At 62.1% G+C, this 19824-nt stretch overlaps 1 protein-coding gene across 1 annotated transcript in view; it reads right to left on the bottom strand.

Annotated features, from left to right (window-relative positions):
* FIBCD1 (fibrinogen C domain containing 1) overlaps window positions 1–14521 on the bottom strand; it is a 30064-nt gene extending 15543 nt beyond the window's left edge. Inside the window, exons 1-4 of the mRNA XM_044264221.1 lie at window positions 14450–14521; window positions 5210–5689; window positions 1162–1321; window positions 681–817 (exon numbers count right to left, since the gene is read on the bottom strand). Of these exons, the coding sequence (XP_044120156.1) occupies window positions 681–817; window positions 1162–1321; window positions 5210–5689; window positions 14450–14521 (849 nt within the window). The remainder of the gene's footprint in view (window positions 1–680; window positions 818–1161; window positions 1322–5209; window positions 5690–14449) is intronic.
* Window positions 14522–19824: the final 5303 nt, after the last annotated feature.

Below are 19824 nucleotides of genomic sequence, written 5' to 3'. Positions count from 1 at the left end.
CTCAAGCCAGGGGCCTCTCCCCGTCGCCCCACCCCCTTCTCCCAGCTCAGGGGAGATATCAGGGTCACCCACGGCCACCTCACCCCGCCCCCCCATGGCCGTGGGGACATTTTGTTGTCCCTACTTCTCACCCAGGCAGTAAGTCACACCAGCTCCTTGCAGGGAAGCCCCTGGGATCTCTGCTCCCTGTAGGTGCCTCCCCTCCTTTCCTCCTTTGATCGCCTGCACACATGCCATATATCGGACAACCTGAAGGACAGCGTCTACACAAGCTGGCCCTTGAGCTCCGGACAGCAAGAGGCTTCTGGTGCCAAAGCCCATCCCCGACTCAGTGCTCAGTGCTCAAGGGGAACCCCTGTGTTCCCAGAGACTCGAGGCTCAGGGAGCAGGAGGGGGCTCCATGGGCAGGAGACGGGGTCTAACATCTGCTCCCATGGGGGCCCAAGTTTCCACCCACAGCCTCTGCCTGCCCTGTGCCGCTTTCTGAAGGTGTGGGGTTCTTGGGGCAGATGAGGGGCAGGTTTGTGGGGGCCAGCGGCAAGCCTGGCCAGAGGCAGAAGGCTGGGTGAGGGGTCATTCAGAGCACCCTGGTTCGCGGACGCCACCCGGTGGGTCAGCCCGGCCCACCTGGACCTCTGCAGGGCCCAGAGAAGCGGACTGTGCCCCCCGGCGACACTCACCGTCCAGCCTCCGCCGTCGGTGCGCATGTCACAGTAGACCTGGAAGCCGGCTGGGTAGTGTGTGGGGAAGACCGAGTAAATGCCATCCTCCTGCTGCCCGCTCAGGAGCACGTCCAGACAGTCGCGGGGCGGAGACCCTGAGACAGGGCCTGCTGTCAGGGCTGCGCAGGGCACCTGTGTCCCCGCCCGTCCGCCTCTGTCCCTGGGTCTCCCTGGCTTGTCGGTCTGCCCTGCAGTGTCCCATGGGCTCCAAGGGACCAGCCTTGGGGGCAGACCCTGGGTGAGTGAGCCGCCTCTCTGAAGGCCTTGTTGTCCTCATCTGGAAGATGGGCACAAGGGGCTGGGAAAGGACTCAACAGAAGGGTGCAGGTCGGGTGCTCAGGGCTGCCCGGCAGCAGGAAGCTTTCAGCGAACAGTAGCAGTGTGTGGGCAAGGGGCGATAGGGGTACACAAGAAAGGTAGCCTCCCGCACCACACTCACCGTTGGCGCAGCCGCGGGGCCGCAATCCCCTGGCAGGTGCCCTCTGGAGGTCAGCTTTGATGCGGGGCCGGCCCACCCCCGGGTCCCTCTGCAGGCCATCTAGGACATCGCTGACCGAGTTCACCAGGTGAGCCATGTGGCCTTGACTCTCGGAGAGAAGCTGTGGGGCACAGGGGTGAGTGGAAGGGGCAGGGACTCCGGCCAGCCAGCCCCTGCCAGTATGGCCGTCCCCTCCTGTGCGCCCTGCTGGGTCCCGATCTGAGGAGCTCAGTGTCTGTGTGTTCAGAGGACCGGGGCTCAGGTGGGAGGGGAGACAGAGGCTCCAGCAGAGAGCTGTGTCCTGCTGCACCCGGGCCCCGTCCTCCTCTGTCTCTGTGCCCCAGCCCAGGTGAGAGGACTAAAGAAAGTTCTACCGTGCAGGGGGAGGCGGCACCGAGCAAAGCTGGGTTCAATCCCAACCTGCCCATTTACCAGGTACACGTGGGGGGGGCGGGGTGAGTGATGTCACCAAGCCTCAAGGCTGGGCTGCCCGGGCTCCCTGTCGCAACTACCATGGAGCCCAGTGACATGTGGGAGGGACCCAGCACAGGGTGGGACCCCAGGAGGGCACAAAGGACTTGGCCCACATTGTTACTCGGATGCAAAAGGCACCTTGCAGATTACAAAACACCCTCACCCGCAACAGTCTCTCCTGATGCCCAGCAAGGCTGCGAAGGCAGGGCTGGCAGTGCTGCGTGCAAACTGGGGGCCCTGGGATACCCCTCCCCCCACCTAGCCCCATCCCCACTCCACATTCATGAGCCCCGGCTCCGATGTCCACCACCTCACCTCTCCCCCACGGTATTGCCGGGAGGGAGGGCTTGGCTCGCTGTCCCCTTGGTACAGATGAGAAAACTGAGGCCCAGAAGGAGAGATCCCTAAGGGAGAATGACCTCAGGCTGCTTCCCCAGGGCTGACCAGCAGGAAAGGAAACTAGGGGTGGGGGCAATACAAGTGGGGGGCGGTGGTCTGGCCCCAAACTTTGGTGTCAGTTCTGGGTTTTCACTCAGCCCCTCCTCCGTTCACGGGGCCAGTGACCCTGGAGGAGTCACTGAACCCCCTTTCTGAGCCAGCGTAACGGCACCTGTCTCTGAAGGGGGGTGGGGGGCGTTCGTGGGAGCACATGTTCAGAGCACGAGGGCTCAGTCCGGGTTCCCTGTGTCATTCCGACCACTCGGCTGGGTCTGGGGGTTTGTAGCCAGCGTCGCACTGACCGCCTCCCCCCACCCTGAGGGGCCTCTGGGCTGTGCCTGCTGCCTGAATGGTTTGGGGTCACCTCCCCCACCCCGCAATCTGGGAGGCTGCAGGACCATGAGGGGGGAGGCGGGGGTGGGGGACGCGGAACCTGCTGGGGCTTCACACCCCGAACCTGTCACTTGCCAGATAATAGCTCATTCGAGGAAGGAAAATAGAAATACACAGTGCCAGCAGCTTACAAAATATGATTCTTGGCTTGTCCAGAAGCAAGGGCCCTGCAAAAGCCTTTAGTTTCTCTGTCAGCTTCTCCTCTGCAGGGAGGGCTGAGGCCCAGGGCGGTGGGTGGGGGAGGGCACAGGGGTGGGCAGAGGGGCCACGGGGGCAAGGCGGTCAACCCCTCCCTGGGCCATCACAGCAGCGTCCCATAGACAGGCCGCGTCGGGGGAGCCCCGTGGACCACACGGATGCAGGCAGCCCCCAGAGTCGGGGCAGAGGGCAGGGGGCACCTGCTGGGTGTGGGCGGCAGAGATCACCGGGCTTGTTGGCTACGTCTCCAGGGTACGGCCCATCCTTCTGCCACGAGCAGACACACTCGAGAAACCCAGGCACAGCCCGCTCTTGCTGGCGGGCAGGGGAGACCTCAGTTTAAACCAGCAAATGATTAAAGTTGAAATGTACACATAAACATGCTCCGAATTAATAGGGAGAGTCAGTCCCCGCTCGCCGAGCTGCGCCGCGTTAAAGAGGACTAGCAGCCGTTAGTGGCTGTGAAGTCCAGGCTGCTTCTGTTTCTTGCTCGGGGTCCTGGGCTTCCGCAGGGCACTCGGCCACTCCGAGCCTCCGTCTGCCCCTCCGTAGAATGGGCACCTCCTGGGGCCATGGTGCTGCTACACAGCGCCTAATAACCCCCAGGGCTTCCTATCCTTACTCCCTCCTGCAAAAGAGATTTTTCCGTGGTGGCTCCCCACTGGCCAAAACTTTAGTTTACAAATGATTTTATTTCCATTGTAACGAAAGAAAGGCCCACCTCTGTGTGTGCCAGATGCCAGCTGAGCCCAGCCCAGCCAGGAGCTCCCACATCCTCGTGGGTATGGACTACACGGTCCCCACTTTGCAGGTGAGAAGAATGAGCCCAGGGAGGGCGACGGATGGGCCCAAGTCCCACAGCTGCTACCTGCTGGAGGCTGGACTGGACCCCAGCTCCCGAGCCCCAAAGGCAGAACCGCTCCCTTCCATTGCTCCCGGGCCAGGGGCCGGGGACGTCTGTGCCCACAAGAGCCGCCCCGAGGACTGTTTGCTGTGGGGCCTGGAGGTTTGCCATGAGGGTCAGGGAGATGCCTCTTAGCAAGCAGCTCTGGCACTTCTGACAGAGGGTGCCTGTGGGCAATGTTTTGGGAAACCCAGTCTGGGCTGATCACCTGGGGGTCTGTGGAGCTTGGAGGAACCAGGAGCCACAGGGCCATTAGCTCTGCAAGACATGTGGTCTCTGAAATCGCCCTGAGTCTGTGGGAAATGAGTCAAATTAAACATTCTTTTGAGAAGTAAATACATCAGGGGAGCCAAGGCACTACCGGACCCCCCAAAAGCTATCAGTCTTGTAGGAACAGCTCTAGGCCTCTGTGTAGGTGGGTAGGCAGGAGACCCTGAGGTCTCGCCCTGCGAATCCCCACCCCTGCACTAAGAGCCTGGATGGCCAGGGGCTGAACAGTGTGGAGAGCAGGGTGGGGGGGCGCAGGTCACCCAGAAAATCTGGAGGTGTCCCCAAGCCCTGCTGATAGAGGGGGTGGTTGACCACCCCTCCCCGGGAGAGGGAAGTGCCTTCCGATCAGTCACCCAGACAGGAGGACGAGGGCTATAATTTCTCCAGCTGCAGCCTTCCGAGGAGGGAAAAGACCCACTGCTCAGAGCTGCTGGGTGACCGAGTGCCTGGTCATCGCCAGTGTCCGGAAGGGGCTGGAATCAATGGCAGGGTGTCCCCAAGGACCTGAGTCACTGGGGAGACGGGGTACAAAGCCAGAGGCTGGGCAGGGCGCTGGAAGGCCAGATGTCAGAGGCCACTGGACCCTGTCTCTTGGCCATTGTCTCTTTCTGGGCCTCAGTTGTCTCTTCTGGAAAATGGTGAAAAACCAAATCCCTGATCATGTGTGGGGGGCGGGGGTTCTTGCTGGTGCTCCAGGAGGGGCCAACATTGCAAACTCTTCCCAGATCTATCAGGTGTTTGCTAGGACCTGCCTTGGTTCAGGGGAGGGAAGGGGATCAGGGGAGTTGGGGCAGAGGTGTTTCGGGGTGGCTAAGGGTCTGGTTGAGCTCTCTCAGCTGGTTCGTCCTTCCCTAGAAAGCTGGGAGCACCGAATAGCAGAGAAAGGGGGAGAGAGCTGGGAAGGGGTACAGCTCTTTCTGGACATGTGGAACAGCTGGGGAGAGGGTCTGCCCCTGACCTGCCACGTGACCTTGAACCTCAAGTCACCACTGATGGAGGCCAGATCTGGCCTCACCTGTACAGATGCATCTGGGAAGCCTCTGGAGCCCTGGACTTGGCCTGACTGTGGGGTGCCACGGGGTGTCCCACAAATACCCAGGATCCCCAGGATAGTGGGCAGGAAATGGTATCCCTTTCTGGGTGGCCTTGGATGAGACTCACTTCTCTGAGGCTCACTTGCTCAAAGGTAGACGGTAAGAGCAACAGTCCCCGGTCCTAGGACCCTTGGGGACTAAGGCACGCCGTGGCCATCAGGCGCCCAGCACCGGGCCGGACCCGCTGGTGGCAACCCCAGCCCCCACCAAGACCCCAGGCACAGCCCCAGCCCCTCACCTGGATGAGGCGGCCCTGCTCGCTCTGCAGGGCACTGAGCCCCTGGCCCAGGGTGCCGAGGCCCTTCCGCAGCCCGGTGCACTCCGCCTGCAGCTCTGAAGCCCGGGCCAGCAGCCGGGGCAGCTGATCCGCCAAGGTGTCCAGCAGCTCCCGCTCCTGCTCGCCGGCCAGCTTCGGCTCTGCCCGGTGCTCGGCCAGCGCCTGCAGCACGGACGCCTGGGCGCCCTCCAGGCGGGCGAAGCCGTCGGTGAGGTCGGGGCAGCGCGGGTCGATGAGGATGCTGAGACGCGAGCTATCGGCCCTCTCCACGGTCACCAGGGCACTGTTGGCACCTGCCGGCCCGGTGCTGACGACGGGCGGGGGTGCCGTGCCTGGCACGTGGGTGTGGTTCAGGAAGAGCACAGCCCCGGTGACGGCCACGGCCAGCAGCACCGCCAGGGAGAGCAGCACCGTGCACAGCACGTAGCCGCAGCTGGGCCACTGTGGGCGGGCCCCACACACACAGACACAGAGACAGACAGACGGACAGGAGAGAGAAGGGGCGGCATCAGGGGCGGAAAGGGGCTTCTAGCTCTGCCTGGGGAGGGGGGTCCAGGCAGCCTCAGGACGGGGCCTCTGGCCTATGGGAGGCCTGGGCGAGACTCAGAGGGCCCTCTTCATGGGGACACGGGCAAGGGAGTCCTACAGAGAAGCAGAGATGAGAGACAGAAGCCCAGAGGGGAGTCAGAGAGCCCAGGACCAATGATAGAGCAAATGCAAGGGAGTGAGAGATGCAGGCAGCCGGAGATGGAGAGGATGAAAAGAGAAACTGAGGCAGAAAGACAGGGAGACCTTTGGAGGGCCAGCCGCCCTCCCCTCACTGCCCCTGCCCTGATCCACATGGCCTGCACGAGGCAGGCACACCTCCCACATGCAGCCCTCCTGGGTGGGTTACGGCTGCAGGTGAGGGCTCCCACAGCCTCGGGCCCCCGCGCTGGGTGGGGGGGTGACCTTGGGTGAGGGACCTCACCTCACTGAACCTCGGTGTTCTCACCTGTAAAATGGAGGCAATAACGGCGCGCCCTGCCCCACACGTGGGTGCCCGCCGCGCAGACTCAGGAAGAGAGAGCTGTAACGGTGACAGCAACCACGCTAAGAATTGTCACACTGTCATAGCAGAATGAGCGCCCATCACTAAGTGTTCCACCTGGAGCACCCAGAGCCCACGTCCCGAAGCCTGGGCAGGCCTGCGAGGCTGCCAGGCATGAGTCCCCGGGGCTCAGGGGGCCGCCGAGCCCCTCCTCTCCTCTTTCCTCCCCTCTCCGCAGAGCAGGCTAATGCCAGGCGCCCTGGAAAAAGGCGCCTCCCTCCCTTGAAGGAGGTGGGGGCTGGGCCGCCGGGCAGCTGTGCCCCCCAGAGCAAGAAAAGGGGGGGGAGGTAAAAACTGAGTTCCTTGGGGTCTATCCGCTAGAACCGGGGGGGGGGGGCAGCTTATCCTTAAAGGAGGCGCACCCCGTGCTCGCTGTACCAGATTGTTCACAGCCCCGAGGGAGCCCGCAGCACAGCCACAGAGCGGGTGCCACGTGGGGGACAGGAGGCCCAGGAGAGCCCAGGGCTTGCCCAGAGTCGCATAGCAGATGAGACATGAGCTCCGACTCGACCCCCAGCCCCCTGCCTCCTCTCGGGGCCAAGCCCCTTCTCCAGCTGGCTTTCCCCCACATTTACAACTTTCGGAACTGGAGATGCATCTTGATGGGAGTCGGTACAGGACGCGTTTGGAGCCGCGCCTGGCGCGCTGTGCGTGTGCGGTAAATATTAGCAGCTTTTACTACGGTGATAGATGCGCACAGAGCACCCGGAGGTGTTCTTTGTTTTCCACCCAAAGTGTTACTTCTGTATGTCAGCGATGCTGGGAGGCACCTTCCCATATTTCCACATTGTAACGTCTCCGATGGTGGGGGCTCCTACAGCTGAAATCAACCGCTGCTTTCCCAGCGACACACAGAGTAGTGTATCCTCTTACACAACGCCGCTTACTACGAGAAAGCACCATCGAGCAAGCAGCCTGTTTTGCACACATTCAGATTCTACAAGTAAGTCCTGAGTCTCCTAATTGGCATCAGAGGAAGGTGGGGCCGGGGCCGAGTTGCAGAAGGACAGAAGCCCCCCTCCTCCAGGAAGGGTGCCGTGCTGCTGGCGAGATGAGGGAGAGACGTCCTTAGCCGGGCCCTGCAGGGATGATGCCCCAGGCCTCAGCGCTTCGCCCCTCCTCTCTCCATACCCTCCCCAGGCGGCCCATCCATCCCAGGCTCCACACATCTCAAAGGTTTGCTCCTGCCAGGCCTGGACACGTGAGCTCCCCACATCAGCTCCGCACCGGCTGCTCCCCGAGCCTGAGGCATCTGCTGTCCCTGCTCCCCTTCCTAATTCCCTCTCTTCCTTCAGGGCCCAGCTAGATGCCACCTCTTCCAGGAAGCCTTCCGAGACTGTCTCCCCAGCCCTCCCCGCCCCAAGCTAGTTATGGAGAGGCTCCTACTCCATGTTCCCATGGCCCTCGCTCCCCCTCCCCCGTGGTGGCACTCATCCAGACACAAGACCGCCATCCCCTTTGACTTCATTCGCCTACTCGCTCAGACACCCATTCCACGTTCACGATGTCCAGGCCGGTCCCTGAGGATGGGGGTGGCAGTTGTCCTAGCCCTGCCCTGGGGGAGCCCATGTCCCCTGGATGGCGATTCTCCGCCTATGTGGGGCGTGGATTGCTTTGGGAACCTCTGAAATGTGTGCACACAAGGACGGCTCGGTTGGCAAGCCCCGGGCCTGGGAGACTTACCCTGGGCCACGGGAGCCCCCAAGGGCAGGGTCGCTCGCCTGGCACGGAGCAGCTGCTTGTTGGATGGATGGAAGGAAAGCAGATGGACCGGGTCACTTCCCGGTGACTGCGCTCACACGGAGGGGCAGGGCAAGGCTCTTCCGACAACCGTGTGCGGCAGGGCAAAGGCTCATGACCTCCGCGTTGAGTCCTGGACCCCGACGCAAGGCCACCTCTAACCCCGCGCCCCCTCTGATGGCCTCGCCCAGAATGAAGGCAGCCTCCAGGTCTGCCCCAATTCCCCAGTCACCTGCAGGTCAGAAGCTGCCAGATTATCGCCGCCATTCCTTGTCCCCAACCCTGAAACCTCTGAACGACCCCTTGCTCCGGTTAGATTCACTTGGCAGACGGGAAAACTGAAGCTCGGAGAGCCGGAGACCCCTTCCTAAGGTCACACGGGAGGCACACGGGAGGGCCAGCCGGGGCCGGTGGCCGGAATCTGCTTGCCTCCCACCACGTTCTTCCCTCTGTCTGGAGCGTGAGTGGGGCTTGCGAGACAAAGCTCTGTGTCAGCAAGTAAGTCCCTGTCAGGCCCCTCCCGGAGCCCGTGGAGACACCTTGCCCCGAGCAGCTCTGAGCGCCGTCCTCCAACCGAAGAACATTAAAGTCCCCAGCTGGCGAGCCAGAGCGGCCAGCCCCGTCCCCCCGCGTCTCCAGGACCCTCACCCTCTCGTGAGCCTGCTTCCACCCAAGCTCCAGGTCCCGGGAGGGAAGGCAGAGGGTGGCCGGGAGGGAGAGGCTTGAGAAAGCTGCAGGGGGTCCCCTGAGGGGCTGGGGATGATGGAGTTGGATGCAAACAGGCCACTCAGCAGAGGAGAATTAGTCTTCTGAGATCACCTTAAGCATGAAGTCCTGCTCACTTTTATAGGCTGCTGTTTACGTGTCTGGCAAAGGAATCTGCCTGAGATAATAAGGGGGGGCCTCTGGGGGGCGGGCAGCCCCAACCATGCCGCGGGGCTGGAGCTCATTAATGAGCCCCGGGCCGTGGCCGAGCAGGGCGCACGCCCTGGGGCCCGCAGGACGCCACAAAAGTGCACGGGGCAAGGAGTGGGGACTCTGGGAAGCTGTCCCAGGCAGTGGGCACGCGTGGAGCTAGGAGCCCCGGGTTCGAGGTCCACTCTGCCCCTAACTGCTTGTGTGAACCCCCAGCTAGAGGGACGTGCCCTCATCCCCTGTGCGACCCCCCAGTGCCGGCCCAGGGCTGGTGGCTTCTCAGGAAGCCCAGACCAGGGGAGGACCAGACGGGCTTGTGCCCAGGGACGCAGGAGGGAGGAAGCCGCAAAGGTGCCTCAGGGAAGGGGGGGGCGTCTTTCCAGGCTGCCTCTCTGTGTCCCCAGCCTCAGAGGGGCCCCTGGGGTCCTGCGGGGGACAGGAGCACTCAGGAGGGAGGGACGCACCACATTGATGCTTTGTTAGCCAAACAGGCCAGCCTGGCCTGCTCCTTCCTTGTCTGCTAGGCGAGCCTGGGGGGCAGTAGCCTGGGGCGGATGGGATTCTACTCCTTACAGCACAGCAGGAAGAAGAAAGCGTCCCTCTAGGGGGAGGCCAGGCAAAGTCAGATCCAAACGCTAGCGGCTCCGAGCCCCCCCCCCCCCCCCCCCCCCGTCTCGTAGGAGCACCCCATCGGGAGGCAGGGAGGCCGTTCATCATGACAGAACAGCCTGGTGAGGCTGTGGACTGGGAAGACCAGGGGTAGGTGATGTATGGGCAGGGGCGTGGCAGGGAGGGGCTCTCAGGCACCGAGCTGCAGGGGGCGGCCCGGAGCCCCTGGGGGCGTCCTCCCCACCTCCTCCCCCACTGGCATCTCCTAAAGTGAGGGGCTGGTTGTTTGACTCAAAATTCTGGGGTTCCAAAGACAGGAAGAGGACCTACTAGCTTGTTCTATGAGCGCTGAAGAGAACCCCCTGTCCTGCTAGGGTCTCTCCAGGGCATCCCACGCTGAGGGGCATTGAAGCCTCCGGCCACAGGGAATGTCCTGGGGGAGTGGCTGAAGGGGACAAAGGGACAGGACCTGGAGAGCTGCCCAAGTCCACCTGGGGGCTCCAAGCTCCCCACGCTCTGGCACTCATCAGGAAGCACGCAGCTCTGGGTCTATTTTGGGGGGCAGGTCTCCATGTTTCTTGGGAGGGTCTTTCTCCCTGCCCCCCACAGCTCCTGGCCTCCTGGATGTCCCCCCAGCCCACCAGCACCACACCAGGTTCTGTCCATCCCCTGACCCGAGCCCCCCGGAGAGTCCCGCCTGGGGTTGGCACCAACACCACCCCCCCAAAAAAGCCGGAGCGTTGCTGAGCTCCCCCTCTTTCCCCCCACCGACACCCAGCCAGCATCCTGGCTCTGTCCCCGTGCCCCCAGGCCTGCCCTGGTCTAAGCCCCCTCGCCTGCCTCTAAATTACTGTGACCGTCTCCCCACCGGCCTCCTGGCCACCTCCCAGCCCCACCAACTCATGCCCCATGAAGCAGCGAAGGACCCCTCCCGAAGGCCCCGCTGAGACCCCTCTAGAGCGACGGAGGCCTCCTGCCCTTCAGAGCAGGTTCCACTGGTCCCCTCAGGTGGGGGCCCCTGCAGGCTCCACCCCCCCACACCCCACCCGGTTCTTCCCACCTGCCTGGCTCCTTCCTTGTCCCCCAGCACACTTTGGTCTCCCTCCTGGACGGATCTGGCAAATACCGCCCAGCTTCAACCTCACCTCCTCCGGGAAGCCATCCCTCCGCACTTCCACCCCCACCCCCCGCCAGGATAGCGAGCTCCGTGGGGCAGGGCCAGGCCAGGAGGAGGGCACAGAAAAGTGACAGAAGGGAGTCCTTGGCCAGTCGTCCCTGTGGGCTTCTTCTCCTCTCCTTCTTTCCCAGCCCCCCCAACCCGGTGACCTCCGCCAGAACCCCAGGGAGCAAGAGGGCAGACGCTGGCTTTTCTTTACAGAGCCTCGTAATACTACCTGACTTGTGGGTTTCTCTGTCTCCCTCATGAGACTCCGAGCTCCCTGCTCCCAGGTTCCCAGCTGTGCGCTGGGGACTCTGAAAACAGTCACCAGGTGAATGCGATGCAGCGGGGTTTAGGTTAGACATCGGGAAGAACTGCCCAATGAGGATTTCGTTTTCCTTCTGCAACGTTTCTAGACGCTTCGAAAGGACCAAGAAGCACTGCCTGGGATTGCCAAGGTTGACCTCCCTGTGGGGTGCCGTGACTCGAGGACTGCTCGGGAACGAGCCCCCGCTCCCGGGAGGAGCCGGTTACAGGGTGACTTTCTGCCCCTACACTTCAGGAGAGAAGAATCATGTCTATTTCTAGATCCTTTCATGTGAGCGACTCCAAACTCTGGCAACTTTTCCGCCATCATCTCCTGCCCCAGGGGCGAGAGAGCCCCTTCGTTCTGCAGGCGGAGGAGAGTAGGGAGCTTGTCCAAGGTCAGCCAGAGAAAGAGGAGCTGAGTGCGGAGGGGTCAAGGGCAGAGTGGCCTGAGATGGTCCCCAGAAACAGCAACATGGGACACTTCATGGGCAGCAGGAGCCGTGAGGGTCCCGGGGAACCCCGAGGCCTGCCCACCAGGACTCTCCCTCTGGAATTACATCACACAGCTGAGCAGACTGAACGAGGGAAGGCAGCCAGCCGCTCTTGCCTTCCTCTGCCCGCCAAGGCTCCTCCAATACCTGGGAGGCTAGGGGTTCAGGTCCTGGCTCTAGCTCCTTTACCCTCAGTTTCCTCATCTGTCAAATGGGTTGATGATCCCCACTGCCAACCTCCCAGGGCAGTTACAGCTAAGAAATGAGAGGCGTAGAGAGAGAGAGACGAGCCCGGCTGCTGCTCCAAGTATGGCAAAGGGCCTCTGTTCTCCTAAAGGACGGGGCCCTTCTGGTGGGAGCTGGGTGGTCAGGTCACTCTCCCTGATGGGCAGAGGGAAGTACGGGACACTGACAGCCTGCAGAAGGGAAGAGGCTGCAGTAAGGCCTGCCATCCTCACTTGACCCTCCGAGGAGCCCTTGTGAATCCAGGAGGAAGCAGGAACCGCTGTTCTCATTTTGCAGGTGGCAAAGCCTAGACCCAGAGAGGCGGAGTAACGTCCCCAGAGTCACACAGCATGCGGATGCCAAGGCAAAACTAGGAACGAGGGAGGAGAGAAGGCCAGACCTAAGGGAGGAAGTCTAGAGGGACCCAGAACAGCAAGGCTCTCTCCTTCTACACTGAGCACAGGAAAGGCCTTGCCTCTTACTGAAGCTTCCAACAAGCCTGAAGGGGACGCAGGGGACAGCCTATCTACATGCTGGGTCACCAAAGGAGTGTGAAGGGGAGGTGGTGTTAGATATTGGCCCTGAGCCCCTAGGGCCACAAGCCCTTAGCTGCCTCTGATGCCAAGGGGGCAGACAGCTGGGCTCTGGCTGGTGGCAGCTGGAATACGTGTCCCCAGGCAGCAACAGAGGGAGGCCCTGAAGCCACATTTCAAATAGATCCCCCAGAAGCCACCTCCCCCTGAGACACAGCAGCACTGGCTGGCTCCTCACCCACAGCGCCTGGCTGAGGCTTCATGAGTTCAATTCAGCACATAGCCCTAAGCTCCCACCCCGAACTGCATGGAAAGGCAGGAAGGAGCCTGGGCCCCTGGGGAGGAACTAGAGATGAAAGTCCAGAATAAGCATGTGTCCAGAGGGGGCTCCGGATAGAGGAGGAACCTGGGACAGGGAAACAAGGCAGTAGTTGAGCAGCACAGGCTAAATGCTACCAGGACTTTGAGACATAGCCAGGGAACATCAGGGAAGACTTCCTGGAGGAGGCGGCATCTGAATAGGTTTTGAAGTACATGTAGGACTTCCCTGAGCCAAAGCAAAAGAATGTGTGTGTGTGTGTGTGTGTGTGTGTGCGTGTGCGCACACGCGTGTGTGCACACGCGTTGGGGATGTTGGTGGAGCCAACAAGATGACACTGCAAAGGTCTGGAAAGGGGCAGCCTAGTGTAGTAGGCCTGGGGCTTGACAAATGACAAGCAGTCAGTCCCGGTAAGGGGGCTAGTGGGAAAGGAGAATGGGTACAGTGCTAAGAGGGTAAAAAGGGAAAACAAAGGAACAGACCACCTGGGAGGCGCTGGGAGCTGCTGGGCTCAGACCTGGGTTCGAATCCTTACTCGCCTGCAACACGCTGTGTGACTCTGAGCACATGCTTCAACCTCTCTGAGTCCCATCACCCTGGGATGTGGGACTGTGCATCCCTGCCGAGCCCCCAGGCTGCTGCAGGAAGGGAGGTTCTGCTGATAGTTGGGAAGGAGCTTTGCACACTGTAGAGGGCTGGGCCCCCACACCGCGGCACTGTCCCTCCAGACAGAATGAGAGTGGCAGCCCTGTAGAGCGAGGGCCCATCCAGGCTCATCCCTGCCACCCCCCTCCTGTCACTGCAAACACAAACAGCTCTTTCCCCAATGACATCTGTCTGGGAGAAATTTGAAATTTAAAACGGGCAGTCCCATTATTTGCTCTCCTTGGTGAGCGGGCCTCCTCGTCTTGCCTGCCTGCCCCAGTCCCTTGGCAGCGCGGCCTGGGGCAGCCCCAGGGCTGTCCCTCCACTCGGCTTCGCATCTCCAGCCCCTCTCTGGCCGGCCCTGGAGCTCTGCCCTCACCGCTCCCCTTTCCAGTGCACAGCCCTGGGCACCCTCCAAGCCTGCCCACTCCACTGCCCCAGAAGAGGCAGCAGGAAGGGTGGAATGAACATACCCAGCACCACAGACCCAGGTTCAAATCCCAGCAGAGCCTTGTGGCCTCTGGCAGGAGCCACCCTCTCTGAGACCTGCTTTTCTTGTCTTAAAGCTGGAGAATCATCATACCCAGGGCTTCTCGCATGAGACAAAAGTGTATTGATCCTTTACTGTAGAGCGGGAGGGGTGGCTGTTTAAAGTGTGAGCATTGAGGGGAGATGCAGGGAATGGGCACCCTGGTCCAAAAGCTGGGGTTACCCTACCAGCCACCTGGCACAGGGTGGTGCCCACAGTGGACACCTAGCAAGGGATTAAGGTGCCCATTGTAGAGGTGAGGAGACAGACACTCAGCGAGGGGTGTGATTCGTGTGCGCCCACAGTTTGCTAAAGGGCTGGTCAGCCTGTGAACTAGAGGTCCCCTACTCCCTCTGCTCAGGCGGGCACGGGGAGGCTGTTGGAGGCACAAGAGGGCCCTCTGCCACAGCGCCCGGGGCCTGCAGGGGTGCTGCCCATCCGCACCCCGAACCCCAAGTTCAAGCCTCTTCTGGAGGAGGAGGAGAGGAGGGCGCCGCCTCGCCCCAGGCCTCCCTCGCCTCGCGGGGTGCACCCCAAACTCCAGCCTTCAGCTGGGCGCCCACCCCGCCGGCCGGAGCGGCCACCACCTCGCCAACCGCGCGGGCTCCGTGTCCCCACGCCCCGGACCCGCGCGTACCTGCGGCTTGTCGCGCGGCCGGTCCTCAAGTTGGGAAGCGCCGCCCATGGTCTTCCACCGGTCGTTGACCATCTTCCGGCAGGACTGGCGGGGGCGCCCGGCCAGGCGCGCCGCTGCGGAGCGCAAAGACGCCGGGGTGGGCGCGGGCTCGGGCGCGGGGCGCGTTCCGCCCGCCAGATCCCCGCCTCGAGGCCCCGCGCCGGCTGGCCCGGGCCAGCGGGCGTGCGTGTCCGGGGATGCGCGGGTGAGGACGGGGTGCGCGGGTGTGCGCGGGTGAGAGCGGGAGCGGGAGCGGGAGCGCGAGAGCAGCCAGCCCGCCAGTCCGCCCGCCGCTCGCGCTGCGCGCCGTCCCCGCTCCCGCGCCTCCCCCTGCGCGCTCCTCTCCCTCCTCCCTCCTCCCTCCTTGCTTCTCAATCTCCGTGTCTTTTTTGTCTCGGACTCTCTTTGCCTTTTATTGCTCCCCCCGGCCTCTCTCTCTCTCTCTCTCTCTCTCTCGCACACATACACACATACACCGCGGCCAACGATAGTTCAACTCCACCTCCAAGAAAGCCCAGATAAAGGGGCAGAACCCGCCCCAGGCCCCAGGGGCCAGCCGGGAGGTGGCAAAAAGCCGCGGGCAGCCCGCCTCCTGCCGGCTCCCGGAGGGGCCAGGGAAACCCGAGCGGCGCCTCCTTGCAAACTTCCTCCCGGCCCGGACGCGTCCCAACTCACCGTGCGCTGGGGGCGCGGCGCCGGGCGGGCCCAGGGGTGCCCCTGCCGGGCCGTCGGGCGTCTCCCGGCAGCCGCGCCGCGCTCCTCCCGCTTCCTTGGGGCGCAGGGCTCACCCCGAGACCGGGGCGGGGCAGGGGGAGCGGGCCGGCCGGAGTGCGCCCCCCCGAGTCTCTGAGGCCTCGGTCCGGGCTCCGGGGCAAGTGCGTCCGTTCTGGAGTCGCGAGCTGCTGGGACCTTCCCCTCCGGATCCCGACCCCGACCCGGCCAGGCCGGGTCCAGTCCACGACCCTGGATCTTGGCGCTCGCGGGCTAACAGCTGGCCCGACGCCTCGCTGTGCAGGCGGTCCAGGGGTCCCCGCCGCCACCGCGACAGCCACCGGCGTCGCGGTCCCAAGTACGAGCCGCTCCGCGCTCTGCCCGCGCTCGCGGCCGACCGCCCGCGTTCCCCAGGCGCGCCCCGCACCGTCTCAGCCCCCGCCTCCTCTGCCCGGGAGGGGAGGGATCTGTGCCGGGAGGGGGCTTCTTAGTGGCCCCCTCCCACCATCAGCACTTTTAAAAGCATTTAATCCGCCCGGCGCAGCCTTCGGAGGTAATCGACAAAGTCCTTAATCTGCGCCGTTAACGAGCTGCTATTGTGGCTTCTGACCGGGAGGCGCCCACACGGCCCGACGCCGCGTTCTCGGCGGGCCGCCCCCTCTCCAGGCCGCCGCAGGAGCCGGGACGACTGCCCCTCCCCCACCCCTTTCTCCTATCCCTTCTGCTCCCCCCAGCTTCAGAATAGACACCCCCATTCCCGCCCCCCGCTTCTCCCCAAAGCTGTTTTCCGGCTCCTGGGGAGCCTTGGCCCGCCACGCTGTTCCCTGGCACCGTCTTCGTCTCTTCCCCACCGGCTGCCAGTCTGTCGCCCCATCTTCGTCCCTCTCCCGGCCCCTCTCCAAGCCCCAGACAAGCGACGCAGGCAGCCCGGAGGTGGGGGCCCAGCCCAGCCTGCGAGGTCGCCGCGCCCTGAGCGGGGAAAGCCTGGAGACCCCATGCCCTGAGCCATCTGAGCAGCTGTCACTCAGCAGCTGGGTTCACAACAGGCCAGCTGTTTGTCCCTACCTTCCTGTTCCTTTCAGGGCTGCCCAACCTGCAGACCCACTCCGTCTGCATCCCAGAGGGAGGCTGTCTAGGTTGCTGGACAGGATCCCACAGCACTGGCTGAGAGGCAGGGGACCTGCGTGGAGTCCAGGCTCTTTCAGGATGGCACCCTTTCCCCCCGGGGCCCCTTTCCTGTGGGTTCCAGGGATTGGCAGGTAACCTGGGGTGGGAAGGTGGGGCATCTGGCTTGGGTTGTGGTGGAAAGCACAGAGCCCTGACTGTGAGGCCTGGGGCAAGCTATTGCTCCTCTCTGAGCCTCAGTTTCCCCATGTGTGCCAACAGGTGAACAGCACCCTCTTCGGAAGAGCTCTTGTGGCGCTCTGAAAGAGGGTGCATTGAAGAACTTGAGCACATTTCAAACTCTCCTGCTGTGACCTTGGGCAGATTTCCTGTCTCCTCTAGCCTCAGTTTCCTCACTGAAGAAATCAGGACCTCCCCCTTCTTGATGGGGACGTGTGACGTTTACAGGGAAGTCTGCAAGTCTTTACAGGCAAGGGACTGCACGTCTGTGACTCCGACACGGGGAGAGGGTGTGAACTCCGGATGTGTCTCTGAAAAGACAAAAGCTCACCCTGGGGCAAAGCCCTGAACTGAGAATCCGAGGGCGTGGTGGGTGTTGCCGAGGGGGGTGAACAGAGGTTCGGGGCATGTGCTCTGAATGGGCAGGGGAAGCATCCTGAAGAAGCAGGGGCGTGAGCCAGGCCTTGAAGGCGGGATGTTTGTCCGCTGGGCAAGAAGGCGTTACAGCAAAGGCAGGGTGTGGAGAGTGAGGGCCAGTGGGCCGTGTGGGCAGGTGCAAGCAGGAGGCTGCGCCCAGGCCTGCCTAAGGACGGTTGGACAGGTAAGCGGGGGCCACCTAGCGGCTCCTCCAGGCACTGCTTGCTGCGGGGTGTCTCACCTGCTCCGGGGCAGACCCCTCACTTTCTCCACCCTTGAGGGGGTGCCGTGAGTACCTGTGCCAAGGACGATCTCCACCTGTCACCCCTCGGCACCCCAAGAGAAGAATCAGTCCTGGTGCGGCTCTGGCAATGAGCCTGCAGGCCTTTTCTCAGTGCTTTACACACTGTATTCACCGGACCCGCTTGGGGCAGAGCGTCAGGGAGAGGGGACGTCGCCCCTCAGCTCGCTGACCTCGTGATCTGTGTAAGAAAAATCGAAGCTGACCTCACAGAGGGAACAGTCCCCTCTCCTTTCCCTTGTGACAGAGCTAGCGTCCCCAGAGCCCCGCAGAGGAGCCCAGGTGTGCTCAACTGGCCAGGGCAGGATCCAGGCTATCTGGGGACCAGCCAGGACCTGGGGGAACCAGGACTGAGAACCCCAAGTTGCATGGCATAGGCCCGAGGCTGTCCCGGCGCCCCAGCACGGTCCCTGGGCATCCACTCACCCTCCTCCCTCTGGCTCGCCAATTCCACACGTCCCTACTTTCCCTGCCCGTGGCTGCCTAGACACGATGTTGGTCCCACCAACAGAAAAAACTGTCTGGGATTTCAGTGCAAATTCCAAAAAGACTGATCCGTCCTGCTTGTCGTTTGGGGCCAAAACATCAATTGTAGACCCGCAGCAGGCCAGTGACAGCTGCCCTTAGTCGGGTCCCCACCATAGTCTGATGGAGGGCATGGCCGTGGGGGTCCTCCTGATGCAGGACACCTCTGTTAGCAGGGAGTGGTCGCTGGCACTGGAGGGTTGGAGAAGAGAACCAATGAAGGAGAGAAGAGAGGGCCGGGGGCATCGGATGACAGCATTCAGGGTTCTGGTTGTTCAAGGGCTACAATCTGTTAAGCACCTCCCCCACCCTCAGATCCCTACTAAGCACCCTGCACTCTCCCTCCTAAGTGGGAGCTACCGTAATCCCCATTCCATGGATGGGAAAACTGACTCGGGTAAGTTACATAAACTGGTAGAATGAGTAGCTTGCCATTCCGCATTTTCCATAGGCCAAATACCATTCATTAGTGATATATTTTATATCGTGTACTCCTCACCAAAATCCTCTAGGTGGGACCAGTTTGCATGCCCATTTTATAGATGAGGCAACTGAAGGTCAGAGAGGTTAAGTCCCTTAGTCGAGATCCCTCAGCAAGGGTTGGGGCCAGAATTGGAACTCAGGTCTCCACGCGGCCAGCCCTCTCTCGGACGCTGGCTCTTGTCCTCTTCGTCATCTAGAGCCGTCCCGAGACATGCAGCCATGTCTCGGCAGCGGCTCCGCAAACGTGGGCCGAATGTCAACGGCGCTTGGCTCGTGGGGCCTGGGGGTCCACCCGGCCAGGAGTTCGGGACCCCTGGCCCTCATCCAGGCAGCCTCTGCCCCGCACTGCCCAGGGCACTGGCTCTTGCTGTAAAGCTGTTTCAACTTAACTGTGACAGTCACATTTATCATTAAAAATAAATTTATCTTGGCTTCCTGTGGCATGGAAAGCTACTGTGCAGTGATTCAATGGGCTTGTCACCCCTCACGGTTAGGCACGGGGAGCTGAACAACTGGATGGTCTCCAGCGCCGGCTCCTCATTTTCTGCGGCTGGAGCCAGAAATGTACAGTGGGCTGACATTTAATTTAGAATCCAACATACCTTGACATAAACCTATAATACAAAGACGGGGGCGGGGGTGGGGGCTGCCAAGCCTGGCGGGGGGGGGGTGGAGGAGGAGGGGAGCCCAAGTGACAGGGTGGATTTCTTTCTTTCTTTTTATTTTTTATTTTGCTTTGTCAACACTGAGGGGTGATGACAGTCTAGAGGCCGCCATCAAAGGCGAAAATTAGCATGGAGCGGACGTGTGTGTGTGAGTGTGTGAGTGTTGATGTGCCGAGCAGGGCCGGTGGGGCTGTGCCCCGAGTCCACGGGGGGTGCCGTGTGGGGTGTCCTGAGGTCCGTCGGGCAGATGTACCAGAGAAAAGTGAGACGAGGCCAGGTCCTCCGGGGCTAGGACAGGAGTTCGGGAGCAGTTCCGTCGTTATGGGCAAGAGGGCACCTGCCTGTTTGTCTCTGTGCCTCCAGCTCTTCCCGGAGACCCTCTGACACATAGTCCATGCTCAATAAACGCAGGGCCGTCAAGGACAGTGTTATTTTAAAAGCTAGAAGCAGAGGTCTGGTTTTCTATGCAGCAGAAAATCCTGATAGACCATTTAGGTGTGAAAAGCTGAGGCTTAAGGCTGGCCCGGGAGGGGAGGGCAGGACGCCGGAGGGAAGCCAGAAACCCCGGAGAAGCATGGTTTCAGCAAAAGCAGCTGGAGGGCAGCAGCCGAGGAAGAGGGAAGAGAGGCCATGCGGGGCCCAGGGGTGGGGGGTAGACTAGCCTGGGACCCTCAGAGCTGGTGCAGGGGGATGTATGCGCTCGCAGAGAGTGGTTTTCAGGGATGTGCTGTAGAAGGATGCCATTCATTACCTTCTGCCTTTGGTGCTTCAAGAAATAGAAGGGGAGAACCCCACCCCACGCCAAGGTCAGCATGAGGCAGAGTGAAGGGTCCAGCTACAGGAGGGGAGGGCAGGAGGTCCAGAATTCAGCCCAAGTCGAAAGTCCGCCC

This window comes from Neovison vison, chromosome 9, assembly GCF_020171115.1.
Source record: "Neovison vison isolate M4711 chromosome 9, ASM_NN_V1, whole genome shotgun sequence".
Taxonomy (NCBI): domain Eukaryota; kingdom Metazoa; phylum Chordata; class Mammalia; order Carnivora; family Mustelidae; genus Neogale; species Neogale vison.
The sequence above is the reverse complement of the archived record's forward strand: the minus strand, read 5'-3'. Positions and strand labels throughout refer to the sequence as shown.